This window comes from Bos grunniens, chromosome 12, assembly GCF_055505025.1.
Source record: "Bos grunniens cultivar Pamir isolate PY7600 chromosome 12, Bosgru_T2T1.0, whole genome shotgun sequence".
Classification (NCBI taxonomy): Eukaryota; Metazoa; Chordata; class Mammalia; order Artiodactyla; family Bovidae; genus Bos; species Bos grunniens.
The window spans coordinates 50,882,131-50,902,333 of record NC_141176.1 but is presented as its reverse complement, the minus strand read 5'-3'; the positions used below and the strand labels follow the sequence as shown (position 1 = coordinate 50,902,333).

Genomic DNA, 20,203 nt, shown 5'->3' with positions numbered 1-20,203 from the left:
CCTGAAATGGATCATAAAAATAATAAAAAATATTAACTCAAAACATTTTAAAGCAACAGAAATACTATTTAAGTGACCAAACTAATTATCGAATAATCTCATTCTTTCGAGGAACTGAATTGTATATAATGTATTACAGTAAAATATTGAGCTAGTTTCATAAACTGACATTTTAAGGTGAATTTTAAGTGCCCTTGACTATTCATATTTTTCTAGAGAAAGAACATATTCTACTAGAACTATTCACATTTGGCATAGGCTATATTTTTACTCCTTACATATGTTCAGACTTTTCAGATTAAGAAAACATAGGTGATCAAAGCAAATATCAATAAACATAAATCAGGTTGGATACAGTCCATAAGCATCATGACCGTGTTAGCACTTTTCAGAGGCACAAGGGCTCAGCTGACTTGCCCAAAGCATGTAAGTAGAGACCAAAGGCAGAGGCAGAACCCATGACTCTTGACTCATATTTCAGTGTTTTCATCACATACAAATCCACCCACCTGTCAACTGCCAACTACCTTATTCGTAGAGGCAAACCTATTACTATCTCTATCTGTATTCCCAATCAATGGCTCAAATCTTTCTATTTTCAAACTTATGGTTCAGTTCAGTGGCTCAGTCATGTCCTACTCTTTGGGACCCCATGGACTGCAGCATGCAAGGCTTCTCTGTCCATCACCAACTGCCAGAGCCTGCTCAAACTCATGTCCATCGAGCCAGTGATGCCATCCAACCATCTCATCCTCTGTTGCCCCCTTCTTCTCCTGCCTTCAATCTTTCCCACCATCAGGGTCTTTTCAAATGAGTCAGCTCTTCACATCAGGTGGCCAAAGTATTGGAGTTTCAGCTTCAGCATCAGTCCTTCCAATGAATATTCAGGACTGATTTCCTTTAGGATGGACTGGTTGGATCTCCTTGCAGTCCAAGGGACTCTCAAGAATCTTCTTCAACACCACAGTTCAAAAGCATCAATTCCTCGGCACTCAGCTTTCTTTATAGTCCAACTCTTAACATCCATACATGACTACTGGAAAAAACCATAGCTTTGACAAGATGGACCTTTGTTGGCAAAGTAATGTCTCTGCTTTTTAATATGCTGTCTGGGTTGGTCACAGCTTTTCTTCCAAGGAGCAAGCATCTTTTAATTTCATGGCTGCAATCACCAACTGCAGTGATTTTGGAACCCAAGAAAATAAAGTCTGACACTGTTTCCACTGTTTCCCCATCTATTTCCCATGAAGTGATGGGACCGGATGCCATGATCTTAGGTTTCTGAATGTTGAGTTTTATGCCAACTTTTTCACTCTCCTCTTTCACTTTCATCAAGAGGCTCTTTAGTTCCTCTTCGCTTTCTGCTATTAGGGTGGTGCTATTGTTGTATCTGAGGTTACTGATATTTCTCCCGGCAATCTTGATTCCAGCTTGTGCTTCATCCAGCCCAACATTTCGCACAATGTACTTTGCATAGAAGTTAAATTAGCAGGGTGACAATATACAGCCTTGACGTACTCCTTTCCCAATTTGGCACCAGTCTGTTGTTCCATGTCCAGTTGTAACTGTTGTTTCCTGACCTACATACAGATTTCTCAGGAGGCAGATCAGGTGGTCTGGTATTTCCATCTTTTGAAGAATTTTCCATAGTTTGTTGTGGTCCACACAGTCAAAGTCTTTGGGGTAGTCAATAAAGCAGAAGTAGAGGTTTTTCTGGAACTTTCTTGCTCTTTCTATGATCCAGTGGATGTTGGCAATTTGATCTCTGGTTCCTCTGCCTTTTCTAAATCCAGATTGAACATCTGGAAGTTCACAGGTCACATATTGTTGAAGCCTGGCTTGGAGAATTTTTGAGCATTACTTTGCTAGCATATGAGATGAGTGCAATTGTGCAGTAGTCTGAACATTCTTTGGCATTGCCTTTCTTTGGGGTTGGAACGAAATCCAATCCTTTTCCAGTCCTGTAGCCACTGCTGAGTTTTCCAAATTTGCTGGCATATTGAGTGCAGCACTTTCACAGCATCATCTTTTAGGATTTGAAATAGCTCAACTGGAACTCCATCACCTCCATTAGCTTTGTTCACAGTGATGTTTCCTAAGGCCCACTTGAGTTCACATTCCAGGATGTCTCGCTCTAGGTGAGTGATCACACCGTTGTGGTTATCTGGGTCCTGAAGGTTTTTGTATAGTTGTTCTGTGTATTCTTGCCACCTCTTAACATCTTCTGCTTCTTTGGTCTACACCATTTCTGTCCTTTATTGTGCCCATTTGTGCATGAAATGTTCCCTGGTATCTCTAATTTTCTTGAAGAGACTTCTAGTCTTTTCCATTCTATTGTTTCCCTCTATTTCCTTGCATTGATCACTGAGGAAGGCTTTCTTATCTCTCTGTGCTATTCTCTGGAAATCTGCATTCAGATGGGTATATCTTTCCTTTTCTCCTTTGCCTTTAGCTTCTCTTCTTTTCTCAACTATTTGTAAGCCCTCCTCAGACAACCATTATGCCTTTTTGCATTTCTTTTCCTTGGAGATGGTCTTGATAACTGCCTCCTGTACAATGTTACGAACCTCTGTCCATAGTTCTTCGTGCACTCTATCTATCAGCTCTAATCCCTTAAATCTCTTTGTCACTCCCACTGTGTAATAGCAAGGAATTTGATTTAGGTCATACCTGAATGGTCTAGTGGTTTGCCCTACTTTCTTCAATTTAAGTCTGAATTTTGCAGTAAGGAGTTCAGACTTATAATTAGTTCAGAAAAAAAAAAATCTGGGTCTTAAAAGGTCAGATTACTTTCCTTTCACAGTTAATGCATATGTCATTTTGTATATGAAAAAAATGAGTCAATTACTCTATAAACTGTTTAATAACCACAAAATTAGAAATGCCATGGAGACTTAAAAAATATTTCAAGCCTTTAATAAAAAGACTTTATTTTGAGTGTGTGATTTAAAAAGTCAAATTACTTTTCCTTCAATTAGTATACATGTCTCTGTGAGTATGAAAAATTAAGAGATTACTCTTTAAAGTACTTAATAATAACTAAAGATTTAGAAATGCAATAAATGCTAAAAAGAAATGATATGGACCTTTTAACAAAGGGGGCAGAAGGTTGGACTAATATTAATTCTCTATTAAGAAATCAACTGATAGTTTATCTTAAGTGCTTAAATCTAAATTATTCTAAAATGTTAAAATAAAGTAAGTAGATTTTTGGCTTACACCCAAAATGTTTTCCCATTTAAAAGGGCAACCCGTTATTAAGAAAAATATCATTATAACCATGTAATTTCCTAAATATAAAGGGATCGTTGGTTGGTAGACACTTTAATGACTATTTTCCAAAATATACATAACATAATTACCAAAAGACTGGTTGTGTTTTATGGGTAAGTTTTTAGGTTTAACATAGGGAAGAATCTACTACTGACTAAGAGCTAACTTAGCTATAAGGGCAACAAAGAACAAAGTATTCGGCACAATGCCCAAAAGTCATTTATAATTCATTACATAGTGGTATTAAATTATTTGCTGTATCTAACCTTGCTTTTAGGACAAACAAACTAAAAATTTTTAAAACTTCACTTTGTTTTTGTTTCTTTGAGCAATTTTGATTCACCAATACATTTTGTTGCCTTAAGAGCATGGGTAGTACTTACAAGCTGCGTGACTTTGGTAAGTTAATAATTTTTTAGTCTTCCAGTCTGTAAAATGGGGTAGTATCTAACTTTCAGAACTGAGAAGATTAGAATAGGATACACACAGTGCTGAGTATAATGCCCACCACTTAAGATGTATTTTATAAATGGCAACCATGGTTATAAGGAGACATATACTTTTAAAAGCAATGAGATTGACAAGAATACTTGGAAAATTATATGTATGTCAGCAATTTTAATTGCATTCACCCATAAATGACACAAGAATAGTCATGACTGATACTGTAACATCCCAAAGTGATTCCCAGTGTTTCCAGCAACCCTAGGTATCTCATGGTGAGAATCTTTTGGCTGAATACCTACCTACTAAATCACTCTTTTAATTGACTTGTTGATAAAATATGAACTTAATCGTGAAATTAAATTTAAGTTACTTCCAGAATAGGACATGTCCTTTCAAACTTTCAAGACACCACTGAGTCTAAAAAATGGCACATGGAAAGGAAAAAAAATTAGGAACTTCTCTAGGGCTGCCAAATGCCATGAAAATAAGTAAAATTATAAAGGTGGCCATATGTGTATAAGGGTATATACACAAATATAAAACTTTAAAAGTTTAGAATCAAAATTATAAATTAATTCCAAAGGGATTCCTGTAGACTTGAATAAATTTCAGTGTAATATATTAAATCACACTAAATTTGAGGTACAAATTTAAAATAGGATTAACCAGATTCATGCAGAAAATGCAAATTTCCTACAAAGTATCCATGTTCAGTTGGCAAAGAAGTCAAAGTGAAACATGGGCTAGATACCAAAATATACAAAATATGACTACTTGTTCCATGGAAAAGGGCAAATGTCTTCATTTTGCTCACCTAATAAATCAAAATACCCACAGATTTCTGGACATTCTTTAGAGATTTGTTTCTCTTACTGGTTCAACAACTTTTTTTCTCACTTCCATTTACAATTCTCCATGTCAGAAATCCCTATCAATATAATGACCTATATATATATTACATTAAACTCAAGCTTAGTTAAGCTGACCAGACAAGTCCCAGAAATTCTTTTTTTTTTTTTTTTTTTTTACAATTTGAGAGTAGCTCCAAATAAGACTCTCACTGACTACAAACAAAAACAAATAAATCTCAAAATAACCGTTTGTTTTGGAAAGCTGAGGTTTAAAATCAAACAAACAGAAATACAAACCCATCCTCAAATACAACTTCAACTCTATTTTTATTGTTGAAGATGTTTTCAAATAGAAGAGTTACTTCTAGTCAGGTCTGGAAGAATAAAGTGACGAAGTTCAATATAAGTTCAATACAAGAACTTGTGCTCAATTAATCGTGTCTGATTCTTTGCAACCCCATGGACCGTAGCTCACCAAGCTCCTCTGTCTATGGAAATTTCTAGGCAAGAATACTGGCGTGGCTTGCCATTTCCTACTCCATGTAAGAACTTACTTTAAAGTAATAAGAGTAATATATCTCCATTTCCAAAGCCTTGATATTGGAGAAAAAATGATGATGATGTAGAAAGCATAAAAAAGAAAAACAGACTACTTTAACTCATTTGAACAAAATACTTGATAACCTAAAAGAAAGGGGAAAAAAGTGTAAACAGGACAGAGTAGTAACTACATTCTGACCCTTTCCATAACAAATTTAATTTACTTAACCATCGTCTATTTTCAAATGATATTAGATAAAGAAGAACTGATTACATGTATGGAGGCACAATATCACTGCGTGAAAACAAAAGACCAGAAAAAAGAACCATTTCAATATTTCCCCCGACGATGACTAATTTTAATTTGTACTTCCACCTTCAAATTTAGCTCTCCCACTCAACTCCATACATAATCTAAACTGGCTTCTATTCAGGAATGATGTACCGAAAAAATGATAACAGAAACAGAGAAAAAGGCAAAATAGTATGAAATTACAAGTTCCAGAGCATTTCTCAATTTTAAGAATGACATAAAGTTGTTCATGTTTGAATGGAATAAAGAAAATAGGATATGGGAAATAAATGGGGGAAAGAGATCAGAAAGATGCAATTTCAGATTTCTTGAAAAAACTATCCACCTTAAAATGCAGGATACTTTTCATCAGAATTTCATTTACTGTTCCTATCTGATTCTCCCAAGACAACCAGGTATTTAAATTGTACATTATATAAGAACTCAATTTTTTCCTAATACTTTCAGTTTTTTTCAAAGCAAAGGAAAGAAAATAAATCCCTAAAAAAAGGAAAATAAATGTAAATATTTTGACTCTTTGTAACTCTAACATAATCAAAATAATGAAAAGTCAGGCAAAGAATTCTTAAACATCTAATGAAGATAAAACTTGACACAGTCTCTCCCTGCATTGCACAGTCCACACTGACTGGGCCAGAAAAGCCAACTACAAACACATACACACACAATGTATCTTAAATTGTGTGTACAAACACCTGAAATCAGGATTTACCCACTGCTTACCCAAGAGTCAAAATAACCTTCTAAGACAACACTAACCAAAATAAATTACATTTACAATTTAATTTCATGGTTGAAATTCATTTCAGAAACTTTTAAAACAATAGATCTTCAGATGATCTTAGCAATCAACCATATTATTTCCCTCTATTAAACAAGCCAAAACTTAACAGAATTCAACATGGGCAACAGCTAATTTTGAGACTATCTCCACTGAAATAAGAGATCCTTGAAGACACAAACTGCATCTTACTTATCTCTGTATATATAGTTTCTAGTACCATACGTGGCATAGTAGGTGCTCAAACAAATCACTTGGTCAATCAAATGAAAGAAAGACAGTAATTTCATATTATGTAACAAGAATTTTAAAAACATTCATCCCTTTGATTCAAGGTAATTCTACTTACAAGAAATAACCTTAAACAGAGGACCTAGAATGAATACAACAACAAACAAAGATATTCAGTGAAGTTATATTTTTAGCTTAAAAAATTGAAAATCATCTAAATATCAAAAGTTAAGGAAACCAGAAAGTAAATTATGATTCATTCACATGAGAGTACACTGCCATGAGGAATTATTTATAAAGAGGGTTTTGATGAAATAAGAAAATACTCATGATAAAATATTAAGAAACAAATCCCACAAAAGTGTTTGACCCCAACTGTTTAAAATAAAATACCTAAGAAAAGATGTGAAGGAAATAAACACAAATATTAAAAGCATTTTGCTACATTTTCCATATTGGTCAGTTTATTTAAATACATAGATAAATCAACTGTGCCAGTTTCTATTATTTTTCAATATTACTATATATTTGTATGGAGGTTCCAGGGTAATACAATAAATTTGTTTTGTTTTTTTGTGTGTGTGTGAAAAGTTAAACAAACAATAAATTATCAGGAGATGTCTACTCATACCTGGGCTGGCTCCTAAATTAATACGGACAAACCACAAACATTAGAAATTGCTTTACCTATGAAATAACACTGGAGTTTGAAGACAAATAAAATACTCTTTTGGATTTTTATTTTCTTTCCTTTACATTTGACTTGCAAGTTGTTTCCATTATAGCACCGCTGATATTTCTTCACAATTTAAAAAACACTTTAATCTCCTCATATCCCACTGTTGTTGTTCTTTTATTTTCCCAATCTCAAGTGAAACATGAAAGCAGTAACTTTCAGTATAAGCTAATGAAGCGTATATGAGGTGGGGCTACTGTCCGAATTTCTGGCTTAGCCAAAGTCTGCTGGACAATCATGATGGGGTGGGAAAACACACAAGTGAGCAACTACTCTGTGGCTGCATGCTACGGGCTAGTTTCTAAAAGGACCACTGTGTTTAGGTGGCTCGTCTTCACTGATGTCTCGATTACTCTATAAATCTCCGCATGCGATAAGGTTCCTAGCTACTCCATTCCCATGAAAATGTTCTGAAAGAGAGTATCAGTGATCAGTGATGTCGATTGTTATTACACTGCTATTACCAGCTCTTCTTCTACCCACTCCTTTAACATTCAGGTGCCCTAGGGGTTTATTATGGCTCACACTATTCTCCCTTGGTAGAATTCTCACGGTTCTAAACACTTCCAGACAAGATATTGCGTTGGTCAAAAAGTTTGTTCAGGTTCTTCCATAAGCTGTTACAGAAAAACCTGAATGAATTTTTTGGCCAACCCAATACAAGACACCAGGTATCTCCCTGGAGCTTTAGATTCCACATTCAGCTTCTACATAGGTGACCTGTTAAATCACTTTAAACTCAATATGCTGAACACGAAACACACCACTTTTGGTGACTCCCCGTTGTTTATAAAATTCAAGCCACCCCTTGATCTGGCTTCACTCTACTGTTCGGCTTCATCCTTTGCCATCCATATTTGTTTTTCTGAAAGCCTAGTAAAATAAAATTACTACCTAGTATTTATTGAAGGCCCATTAAATACCAGATACTATTCTAAGAACTTTATATGATTAGTTTATGAATCTGCACAGCAATTCCATAAGGTAGATGCTATTATTTTCATTTTACGTTGAGGAAAGTATCATGCCTAAGCTATCTAGTCCTGTGCTCCTTACTTAATACTGTGCAATTTTTCATAAATGCCTCTATACACCAAGCATTATCCTGGAGATTCAAGGTAAATATGACAAAGATGATCCATATTCTCATGGGACTCATATTCTAGTAAATATATGGAATAAACAAACAAACAAAAAAGTATTGTAGACTTTAAAATCCCAATAAGAAAATCAAAAGGATTTTATGACAGAAAATTCACTAAGATGGCCCTACTAACAGTAATGAAAGAAAGCCTCTCTGAAAAATGACTTTTAAGGTGAGACCTAAAAGATGAGAGAGTGTCAACTATGCAAACAGGAAGGTATATCCATACAAAGACTGGGCCCTTACAAAGCACAAAAATAGTGTTAGGGACTGAATGGTATTCTCCCGAAATTCATATGCTGAAGCCCTAATCCCCACCGTGATTTTGCCTGGAGACAGGGCTTTTAAGGAGTGATTAAGGTTAAATGAGGTCATAAGGATGACACCCTAAGCCTATAGAGCTGGTATCCTTATGAAAAGAGGAAAAGACATTAGAGACTTCTCTCTCCAAGTGCACAAAAAAGAAAAGCCACTTAAGGACGCAGTGAAAACGTACCATCCGCAAGGCAGGAAGAGAGGCCCCACCAGAAACCAACCTTGACGGCATCCTGACATCGAGTTCCAGCCTACCGAACAGTGAGCAAATAAATTTCCGGGACTTCCCTGGTGGTACAGTGGATAAGAATACACCTGCCAACGCAGGGGACAAGATTACAGAGCCACTAAGCCGCAGAGCAACTAAGCCCGAGAGCTGCAACGACTGAAGCCCGTGTGCCTAGAGCCTGTGCTTCACAGCAAGAGAAGCCACAGCTAGCTGCAACCAGAGAAAGCCCTCGGGCAGCAACGAAAATCCAGTGCAACCAAAAATTTAAAACACAATAATTAACTAATTTTAAAAAAAGAAAGAAAATAAGCTTGCTAAGTCATCCAAGTCTATGGTATTTTGTTACAGCAGTCCAATCAAACAAATACAAATGGGAAAGACAGAGGTGCTTTGTAGGAACTGACAAATAAAACAGTGTACTGGAATATAGAGAGCAATGGAGATAATGAGATGTCAAAGACTCTTACATCCACAGATGGTAGATGAACCAGAAATAAAAGATCATAAAAGCTGTCCCCGGTGCAGGCGTTTTAAGCTGGCTGATACTAAAATTCAGAAATGTGTGGTATGGGGTTTTGTTCTCTCAGTGACTGGGAATCACTGACATATAATGACTAGAATATAATAATCTATATTCCACCTTGGAATGCACAAAAGAACCCCTACAATAAAGAACTGAACTCTTCACAAAATGTTAACAGTGCCCTGTTGAGGAATAGTGGCTAACAGTATGTTCGGTTTTCTTAGGGACTACAGAAGACCAAGATTTAGCCTTTTTTGGTAGTTCTTACACCACCAAGGATAGTTTTGAGTTAATTCTGGAGAATTAATAAATATGTGTTGTGCCTATGCACCAGGAATGGTGTTGGGTACTCTGAAGCATACTCAAAGGAATCCAACAGCAATTCTAGGTCTAAGGGCCAGAGTCAAAAGATATGACACCACATTTCAGAGCATATAAGGCACCCCTGGCTTGAAGATGTATTAATTTATGTACCACTAAAGAAGGTAATATCACCAAGTAAATTATGACATCAATGGTAAGATACACCATAATTTTAGAGCCACTGAAATATGAGAAAATACACATCTTAAATAAATGAAAAAGAATATGAAAATAGCTAAAATGCAAATAGTAAGAGTCATATTAAAAAGCCCATAGAAGGCAAGAAGTTTCAGTTTGGAGAAAAAGATGTGAACATCATCTAGAAGGAGGTGTTAGAAGTTGTAATTTGGATAAAAGCCAAAAAGAAGGCAAGAAAGGGTACTATAAAGACAACTTTTAAAGTAAACATGTATTAAAGTATTTAATTGCTTTATTACAAATAATGGTTTTCATATTTTATGATAATCTCATGCTGATCTTCATCACATTGCTAATTTTAACACTACAAATTTACAAACAAAAAGGCAAAGCACAGTGAAGATTAAGAACATGCTCAACATACTATCCTTGTTGTTCTCCAGTCATCCAGTCATGTCTGAGTCTTTGCAACACCGTGGGCTGCAGCATGAGATCATATAAAGCAATACAAAAAGCAGAGCGTTCCATTCATTTCCAACCTGGTGCTGAAATCACCTGGACATGCCCTTTGGGTGTGTGCACAAACTCAGTCACAAAGACAATGGGTCAGGGGCCTCCTGGTGGCTCAGTTCCCCCACTTGCTGCAACTAGAGAAAAGCCCGCACAGCCATGAAGACGCGGCACAGCCAAAAATAAATAAAATTAAAAAAATAAAAAGCAACGGTTCACACCTTTGAAAGCAGAACCTGAGAGCAACCAAGAAGGTATTATATAATTATAGGGACATAAATTCCTAGGTTTATGTTTATTTATGTTATTATAAACATTCACAGTTAACAGAGCTATAAAAAACTGAAGTCATATCATAGTATCAAACTGTTTTCTCCTTCAAAAAAATTTTTTTTGAAGATCATGGGAATATGTATGTTCAATACTCTTAAATCAGTAATTTTAAAGTATTTTTAAAAGTATAGAGGCAATGTTATCTTTGTAAATGAAAAAGCATGGTTCCAAGTCACACATGGGGTAAGAAAGAAGAAAGTCTATAATTCTCTGGTGTTAACACTTAAATGTTTTATAAATACACTACATGATTTTAAGTAAATTTTATTCATTTTGACTGAAAAACCTTTGGATAAACCTCCCCCAAGAGTGGGAGAATGAGGTCTGGAAGGGGAGAATGAGGGAAACCCTCAGGAAAAAGAGACCCTTGTGAAAAAAGGGGCAAGAGAAGCAGCAGAAAGGTGACCTAGCTCAATAAATGACTAGCTAACAGAGTAGAGATGGTAAAGTTCATTACACTGCCCAGAACAGACTTCCCAAGTAAAGAGAATATTGCAGTTTTTTGCTAGAAACTGAGCCTGATGCCAGAAACTGAGCCATGATGATGCAGAGTACATTATGAGAAATGCCGGGCTGGATGAAGCACAGGCTGGAATCAAGATTGCTGGGAGAAATGTCAATAACCTCAGATATGCAGATGACACCATCCTTATGGCAGAAAGTGAAGAAGAACTAAAGAGCCTCTTGATGAAAGTGAAAGAAAAGAGTGAAAAAGTTGGCTTAAAACTCAACATTCAGAAACCTAAGATCATGGCATCTAGTTCCATCACTTCATGGCAAACAGATGGGGAAACAATGGCAACAGTGACAGACTTTATTTCTTTGGGCTCCAAAATCACTGCAGATGGTGACTGAAGCCATGAAATTAAAAGATGCTTGCTCCTTGGAAGAAAAGCTATGACCAACCTAGACAGCACATTAAAAAACAGAGACATTACTTTGCTGACAAAGGTCCATCTTATCAAAGCTATGGTTTTTTCAGTACTCATGTACGGATGTGAGAGTTGGACTATAAAGACGGCTGAGTGCCGCAGAATTGATGCTTTGAACTGTGGTGTTGGAGAAGACTGTTGAGAGTCCCTTGGACTGCAAGGAGATCCAACCTGTCCATCCTAAAGGAGATCAGTCCTGGGTGTTCATTGGAGGGACTGATGTTGAAGCTGAAACTCCAATACTTTGGCCACCTGATCCAGAGAGCTGACTCATTTGAAAAGACCCTGATGCTGGGAAAGATTGAAGGCAGGAAGAGAGGGGGACAACAGAGGATGAGATTGTTGGATGGCATCACCGACACAACGGACATGGGTTTGGGTGGATTCTGGGAATTGGTGATGGACAGGGAGGCCTGGCGTGCTACAGTTCATGGGGTCGCAAAGAGTCAGACATGACTGAGCGACTTAACTGAAGTTCATGTTCATGGTTGGTCAACACATATTCTTGGGCTACTTCGTGACTACTTTTACATAAGCAAATGCCCTCAAAGGAAAAAAAAAGTCCAAGCAATTTTCCAGAACTACGTGTCATACAATGATACTGTGATTAAATTCACACGTGGCAATAAAAGTTTTGAAAAATGTGAGATACCTCAGTCTGACCTTCATGGGCACTGGTTTCATGAGTAACTCGAATGGCCTGTAATAAGAATATAAGGTATTAATAGGAAAAAATGATTATATTTTGATTATACTTTTTGTATGAAAACAACAATGCTAAATTTTAACATCTAAAGTTTTGTTAAGAAACAACAGACTGGAGGAGATTTCTGGAACAGTTTAACACTAAATATTTAAGAATGACTTCTGAGTAACCAAATGAATTGCTTTGCTTTCCAAACCACAAATCTCCAAAGCCTCAGGAAACTGAGTATCTGCTTATTTGCAATTGCCAGTGGTAAGTGGGGGTTATTTACATTGTTTAACTGTTAGAACTAACATTTAACACTTTATTCAACTGAGACTAGAATAAAGTAAGCATCTCACAGATAGAGACTGAAAAAGCTTAGCTCATCTTTTTCTCCAGGTTACATGCTATTCTGCAGCTCTAGCTCTATTTACGCTTAATCATGCAGCTTCAGTCAGCACTTTAGAAATGTGGAGCAAAAAGCATGCATTTATCAGAAGCTAGAGATTTCAGGTTCCTGAACTTGAAAAAAAAATGCTCTTATAATATCCACTATTAGCAGAGATGAAGAGAAATGGACAAAGAAGTAAATTACAGGTGAAAGTACAACCTTTATGAATGGCAATTTGGCAATAATATCAAAGCTTTAAAAAAACATGCAATCTGTTTGATCTATCAATTTCTTTTCTAGTTTATATATTTAATTATAACTCTACTATATAACTAATATTTGCAAAGATTTAGCTACAATGATATACCTTGCAGTATTTTTTAAATGGTGAAAAAAGAGGGGAAAATATTAAACTTCAATAATTTATTAGTTAAATAAAATACTACAAAATGGAAAGCTAGGCAGCCATTAAATGATGATGTCAAATATATACTTACTGGTATGTAATACGTTTGTGATAAGTGAAAAAAGCAAGTTATAAAACAGTATTACAGTGTGATCAAACTTTGTGTATATACTTATATATTCCCTATAAAAAGTATTAATGGTGGCTACCTCTCACTGGTGGGATTACTGGTGACTTTTATGTTGTTTATTTTTATGTAAAATAAAGATGTTTCACAAGATCTGCAGGTTTTTTAAAGAAAAGTAACTTAATCAATGTATATGAGAATGCTAAAACAACATAATCAAATCAAGAGATTTACTGGGCTCAAACTCTGCATAACAGATTGTTTTAGCCAAGTAATTTGTACACAATACTGTTTACAGTTTCAAAGAATGTACAATCCACTTAATAATGTCAGTAAAAAGCCTTCAAAAGCAAAATAGATTTCAAATATAATAAATGTAAATACCACTCTAAAATAATTCTATGATATGGTATAATCATTTTAAACTAGACTATGTGGCCTGTGTCTTCACACATGAAAAAATATTACTATACTGATAAAATAGAGAATGTTCTGACATCTGCCATTTAACCTTTGTTTTTTCCATTCATTGGTCTTCAGCCTTGTTCCAAATTCCCAGTGAAAGACACACAGGGTATTGCCAAACACATATTTACCACAGGAAGGGAATGGTAAGGAATGGTCAACTATAAGATATTTTATAAATTTGTAAATCAAACTGCCTTTTTTCTCTCATTCAGCTCTGCACATAGAAGAGAAGTGACAATTTATCAACATTTATGGTTATTTCAGATAATGTTACCTGAAAAGTACAAAAGGCCTTTTTTAATGGATACGACCAAATCCTTAATTGCTCAAAACTGTAGTTTCAAGACAAACTCCCAAACAGAATCTATAATTCCACAGAACTTTGCCCACAAATGAGAGCAAGGCAGAAAAAGGTACCGACGTCATAGTTCTCCAGGTATCTGGCTCGTTCTTCAGGGCTCATTGATGCAGACTCCTCCAGGAATTTTTTCAAGGTTGATCCAGATTCTGAGAATATTAAAGATGATAAAACTGAAGAGGCCAGGTATCTCAAAGAGACTGAGACATGAAAATACTAGAAGCAAGCTAACTATTTTTCAGGTTAAAACCCTTTCATTGGTAAATAAGGAATGTAAGGTAAATGACAGGGCTTACACCTCTGTTTATCAACAATACAGCAGAATCAGAAGGATTAATATTTTCCCTAATAGGAAATATGTACACTCCCATTATAAAAGAAAGAAGGGAGGAAAGCTTTATTTACTACTTTGAAGAAAGAACTAGAGCACCACCTACTGCTCAGTAAGTTAACTTACAACTTACGGAGCAGGAAGACAGCAGTAATGAAAATCTGCTTACCAAAGTGCATCTTGTCTTTATTGTTGGCAATAGCATGGATTAGTCCAATCGTCCCACAGGCATTGCTGATTGTTTGCTTCATGAAATATACTGACGATGTAACATCTTGTCCCTGAGATTTTATCTTTTCCTCTTCTTCTGTTCTGAATACTTCATACTATTAAAAAAAAAAAGGTCTACATGTGAAAAATAATACATTAAGGACTCAAATGTAAATTTGGAAAAACTCTACACATCAGTGGAGATACAGTTAACATGGCATATCTTAATGCAACACTATAAAGCATTTTAAAAAGAATACAATGGATTTACATATTCTGACTCAGAAATCTGCCCATTATTATAGAGTGGTTTTAGGTCAGTATATATTAATATGATTCTCAATTATGTTTTTAAAATATTTATATATGCATTGAAAAGTGATAAAGGATATAAAAAATGTAACAGAGGTTATCTCTGGGCTAAGATATTACTGGAGAATTTTTATTTTCTATTTTTCACATTTCTGTATTGTTACATCATATTAACAAAATTCATACTATATTTATAAGCATATGATATTCATAACATTAACCATTATCGATAACAACTGACAGTAAAAACAATATGGTACAATTAGGTCAAAAGTGTGTGCTCTACATCTGACTGCCTGAACCTACCACCATTGTAAGCTGTGCAACTCCAGCAAGTTATTTTTTCAATTGTAAAAAGCATTAAAAATAATGAGGTTAAAAAATGAGTGGGGACAGAATAAAACGTTGCAAATCAATTATACCTGAAGAAAATGAATTTTTAAAAACTGAGTGAAGAGAAGGAAGAGAGAAGAAAGATAATTTATTGCTTTGATGTTTTCCTGTAATTTTCAGATTCCAATAGCGTAGGGAGGCTTACTATAGCCCACAAGCAACAGGCCACATCTGGCCCACTGCCTGGTTTCACAGATGAAGTTTTAGCTTTGTATTGTCTATGGCTGTCTTTATACTAAAAGGCAAAGTTAAATAGTTATAGCAGAGATTATTAGGCCTGCAAAGTTAAAAATATTTACTAGCTGACCCTTCCCAGAAAAAGTTTGCTGACTCCTGCAATAACAGAAATAAATGATGTCTATTAAAAACCCATAATTAAGGAACTGCTTTTAACAACAAATGCACCTATGCCTTAAAAAATAATTTCTGTCAATGTGCTTCTAAATCAAATTTTAAAATAATATTTTCTGAATAAATTCTGAACCATTAATTCAGGCATATAGTCCAACTGATAAAATCTGAAAGGTTCAAAATAGTAAGGTCTTGTGCTGAAATGTTTATACAATCCTTCAGTTTAGTCTGTTATTGTTGTTGTCTAATATCAATTCTCCTTGGTGACAAAGCAAAATGAGATTTGATAACTTCTTAAGATTTAATGTTTAGAAAAAAATCCTGAAATGACACAGAGCAGGTATAGGAGAAAAGGAAAAGCAATTATGGCAGACTACAATGAAAACACAGAGTCAAGAGACAAAAATATTAATATGAGAGAGAAATGAATTTATAGCTTCTTCGCCTGTGATTCATTGGCTGGTAAGCACTATAATGAAGCATATTTAAAACACTGTAACTGACTTTATTTAAAGCAAAATGAGGTACCCATGACAGTTCCTTTTCTATTAGTATGCTGAAGCCATTCACAACTACATAATCAGTTTCTAAATTAAAACACTTTATAGCTCCTAAAATATCCATAGATATCCTCTGTGACTTTATTATGTCACTTATTATGAGCTGAAAGAGGGATCTACCAAATTGTAAGAGAGACCAAAAAGTGGCAGATGCCACTATATTCTCTACTTATGTAAGTAAGTATAAATACTTACTCATTTCTCTCACATCTTCCCAAGCATTTACTTCATTTTTTACAATGCTGAGCTCATCCTATTATCTCGAAGTTTAAAAAGAAAAATCAGAAGGCTATAGTCTCAAAGTCATTTTAAAATGAGCTTAAAATTTCTGGCTCCATAATACCAACATCTACATGATTATCATTCTAGAAGAAAGGCTGAAATAGAGAGATCTGAATTTGGATACAGAGATCTAAGAATAGCTATTTAGAATTCCCAAAACATTCTAAATCTGCCGATTAAACTGTATTTTAAGCTTAAAGATTTCCACCCAAATCAAGTTTTTTCTGAAAATAATGTAACCCATGTCATTAGTTATACTTACTTCCTTAAAACAAAGATTTGTTTATATGTATGTGTGTGTTTAAAAATTTTACATATTTTATATACAAATTTTCACTAATTTGAATAGATATTCTGTATTCATATATTTTCTAAGACAGATTTAAGATTATCCATTTCTAAAGTATATACATCAAAATGTGATTAAATGTCACATCAAAACAGGTGAGGCATATTAACCATATTAAAAAAAAAAAACAAAAAAAACTATCCAAGTTTAAAAGACTGACCCAGGGCTTCTCTGTCAATCTACAAATCAAAATCTAAATACATCTCTTTAATGAAATTAGATTTTTAAGATGTTCCCACTCCTAGATTTCCTCATTTTATGCAAGAATAGAGTTATTTGTTCTTAAAGAAGAACACAGATTTAACTCAACATTGAAAAAGAACTCTGCATTTCCCAGAAACTCTCTTACTTAACAATTACCTTTTCTGTAATAGGGAAGAGAAGTAACACTGCACACACTGGTCTTGGAACCATGCTGAGGAGTTCAGGATCCATTCCATATACATCAACAAACTGCCAGTTAGGATGCAGACCTAATTGTTTGAGAAACTGGGAAAAGAGGAAAAAAATAGGGAAAGTTTTTTTAAAAAACAGGGAAATAACCAATGTGTATATACTATGTATCTGATATACAAAAGGGAATGGAAGGTACAAATATTACTGATGTTCAATAAGAATAAAGTAAGCAGGTTCTTCATGAATTATGTGAGAAGAGAGCAATTTATTCATTCACTTAACAAACATTTAAAATTTATAACATATTAAGCAAAACTCCTTGTCCCCACCCACAAAATCCATTACTTTGGGACTGAACAGCCAGGACTTCACCAAACATATACAACGTGGCTTGGCTGATATCTTAAAACTCATTCTCAACATTTGATTTTTAAGGAAATGCATCTAAGTTCTAGTATATAAAGACTTATTTTAGTAGTAAATCAGCATAGTTTATTCTAATTATAAAAAATTATGCCTGAGGTTTAAAGACAAATGTTAGATCGATATCATAAGTTTTATCAGTGAGCAAAAGAGTATATAAAGCCAAAAAAGTCCAAGTGAATTGTGTGAATACCAGAAAGTGCTTGATATAAAGTCACCTACTGGCTCTCTGACTCCCAGTACACAATGACACCTACTCAACTTCACCGTCTCGCTTACATTTGATAAAACAACTGTAACAAAAGAGGAGTGGTTTCTTGACTCTTGGAGAATTCACAGGGAAATAAAATATCAGACCCTAATCTACTGCAGAGAGAAAAAGAACATAATAATGAGAACGAAGTCAATTTCACAATAAACTCATATGTCTGTATGGAATGAAATTGGTGATTTTAAAAAGTGCACCATCACAAAATAAATTTTACATGACAGAAATAAAGGAGCAGAGGAAATAAGAAATGTATTAAAAATGCATCATTACACCTTACCTCAAGAATACATTATAGTATCTACTGGTTTAACATTATGTGAAATTTAAAAATAAAAAAGTGCCTTGGGTATTTCTCCTTGAAGAACAATCACAGGTACTTAGATGATAATGAGACTTTGCAAAACCAATGGAAGCCATGCATTATTACATGAACAGTGTTAGTCATCTCACAGTCAGGTTCTCCAAGAAACGACTTTCCTGATGAAAGGATGACCACTGTCCACATCCCTCCATCTCTTGGCTTGTAGAAGAAACACTAATTAGAAACACTAACCACATTAATGATAACATGGTTGGTCAAAAATAATGTCCTTGATAACGTTTAATAAGAAACATACTGAATTTAAAAACTTCTCTTGGCAGAATGTGCTCAACATCCATGGATTCATTAACATGCTCTGCAACAGTCTGGGGCCAGAAAAATCAACAGACTCCTCTAGCTAACACCAATTCTTCATCTGATTCTTATTCATGATTCCAGACTTTAATAAAGTTCAACAAAGTATTCCAAACTACTTCCTCTCCCTTCTCCACTGTCTCTGAAATTCTTAGTCTTTGCTCTCCTCAATATTCCATTCTATCTAGAAACCAAAAAAGGACTAAAATTGACTGCAGAGCCCAGAGAATGAACTATGTCTTATTCATCTTTTTAATCTCATACCACAGACACTCAAGTTATATTTATGGAACCAGCAACAAATTTGTTGAATTTGTTGAAAACTCTATCTCCATTTTAATCTAGTCATTTCTATGTCTGCATATGTCTGTTAAGCTGTGTTAATAATGAATATTTAACATATATTTGGTTTCATTTGTGCCAAGTTAAAGAGGTAGGAAAGATACATTTGGCTTCTAATCTGAAACCAGGCATTTATTTTATCAGCGCCACACACTCCAGATACCAAATACTGCCTGCACAGAACTGACAGCTCTAAAAAGCACACTGTCAAGGAAAAGTATCGTAAACCCTCATAAGATAATTTAAATTTATTGGTTAATTTTATGTAACCCCAAGTCATATTGCTACAAAGTTATAAAACAAAATGTACATGTAAGACAGTAAATTTTCACATCTGTGCTGTAAACAGAAAGTAACAGTTAAACATTTTAGTGAAAAAAACCTGGACAAAACTGGCAAATTACCTTGAAGTTGTAAACTTATTCCATGCCAGCCAAAGCTAAAGAGTATAAATATTACCAAGCTCCAAAGGCGGCAGGTTGTAGTGAGAATGCTAAGTACTGGACTGAGGACACATTAATGATTAAATTAAATATATGAAAATGATTAAAATTTAACTGGAATCATACTTCTCCTTAACTTTTTACTCATAGTTAATCAAATAAGATTGATAAACAGAAGTTCAATTTAATTAATATACATGAAGTACATCAATGCAACCTTTGTTGCAGATACTGTTATGAGTCAGACTCGCCCAGGAAGTCATCACAAGCACAGAAAGAATGCTGTGCTGTCCTTAGTCGCTCAGTCGTGTCCGACTCTTTGCAACCCCATGGGCTGTAGCCAACCCAAGAATACTGGAGCGGGCTGCTATGCCCTCCTCCAGGGGATCGTCCCAACCCAGGGATGGAACCCAGGTCTCCCGCACTGCAGGCAGATTCTTCAACGTCTGAGCCACCAGGAAAGCCCAACAAAAAGAATAAAAGCAGCTGTTTACAGTAACTACCTCCGGGCAGTGGGAAAAAAGTGAGGAAAAAGGCTTTCAACTTTAACCTCTCACTTTTTAAATAACAGAGGTATTCTACTTTTATTATCAAAAGAAAAAAAAGAACCTACCTGCAGTGTGATAATCAAAAACAGAGAAAGATTAAAAAGAAATTCTCTAAATTAGTAAATATTAACAGCAACTAGTGTGGACAGATTCAACAAATTTGTTGCTGGTTCCATAAATATAACTTGAGTGTCTGTGGTATGAGATTAAAAAGATGAA

General features: G+C 34.9%; 1 protein-coding gene across 10 annotated transcripts in view; it reads right to left on the bottom strand.

Moving 5' to 3' along the window:
- Positions 1-20,203, bottom strand: part of UCHL3 (ubiquitin C-terminal hydrolase L3) — a 49,189-nt gene that overhangs the window by 20,569 nt on the left and 8,417 nt on the right. For 8 of the 10 annotated variants that reach the window (XM_086329977.1, XM_086329981.1, XM_086329978.1 and 5 more), the window contains 4 exons: positions 17,246-17,374; positions 14,598-14,754; positions 14,161-14,246; positions 12,312-12,359 (listed from right to left, as the gene is read on the bottom strand). In XM_086329977.1, coding sequence (XP_086186103.1) covers positions 12,312-12,359; positions 14,161-14,246; positions 14,598-14,754; positions 17,246-17,374 — 420 coding nt within the window. Of the gene's footprint in view, positions 1-6,872; positions 7,583-12,311; positions 12,360-14,160; positions 14,247-14,597; positions 14,755-17,245; positions 17,375-20,203 lie in introns of those variants that run through there. The other 2 variants (XM_086329986.1, XM_086329987.1) reach the window with 1 other exon arrangement.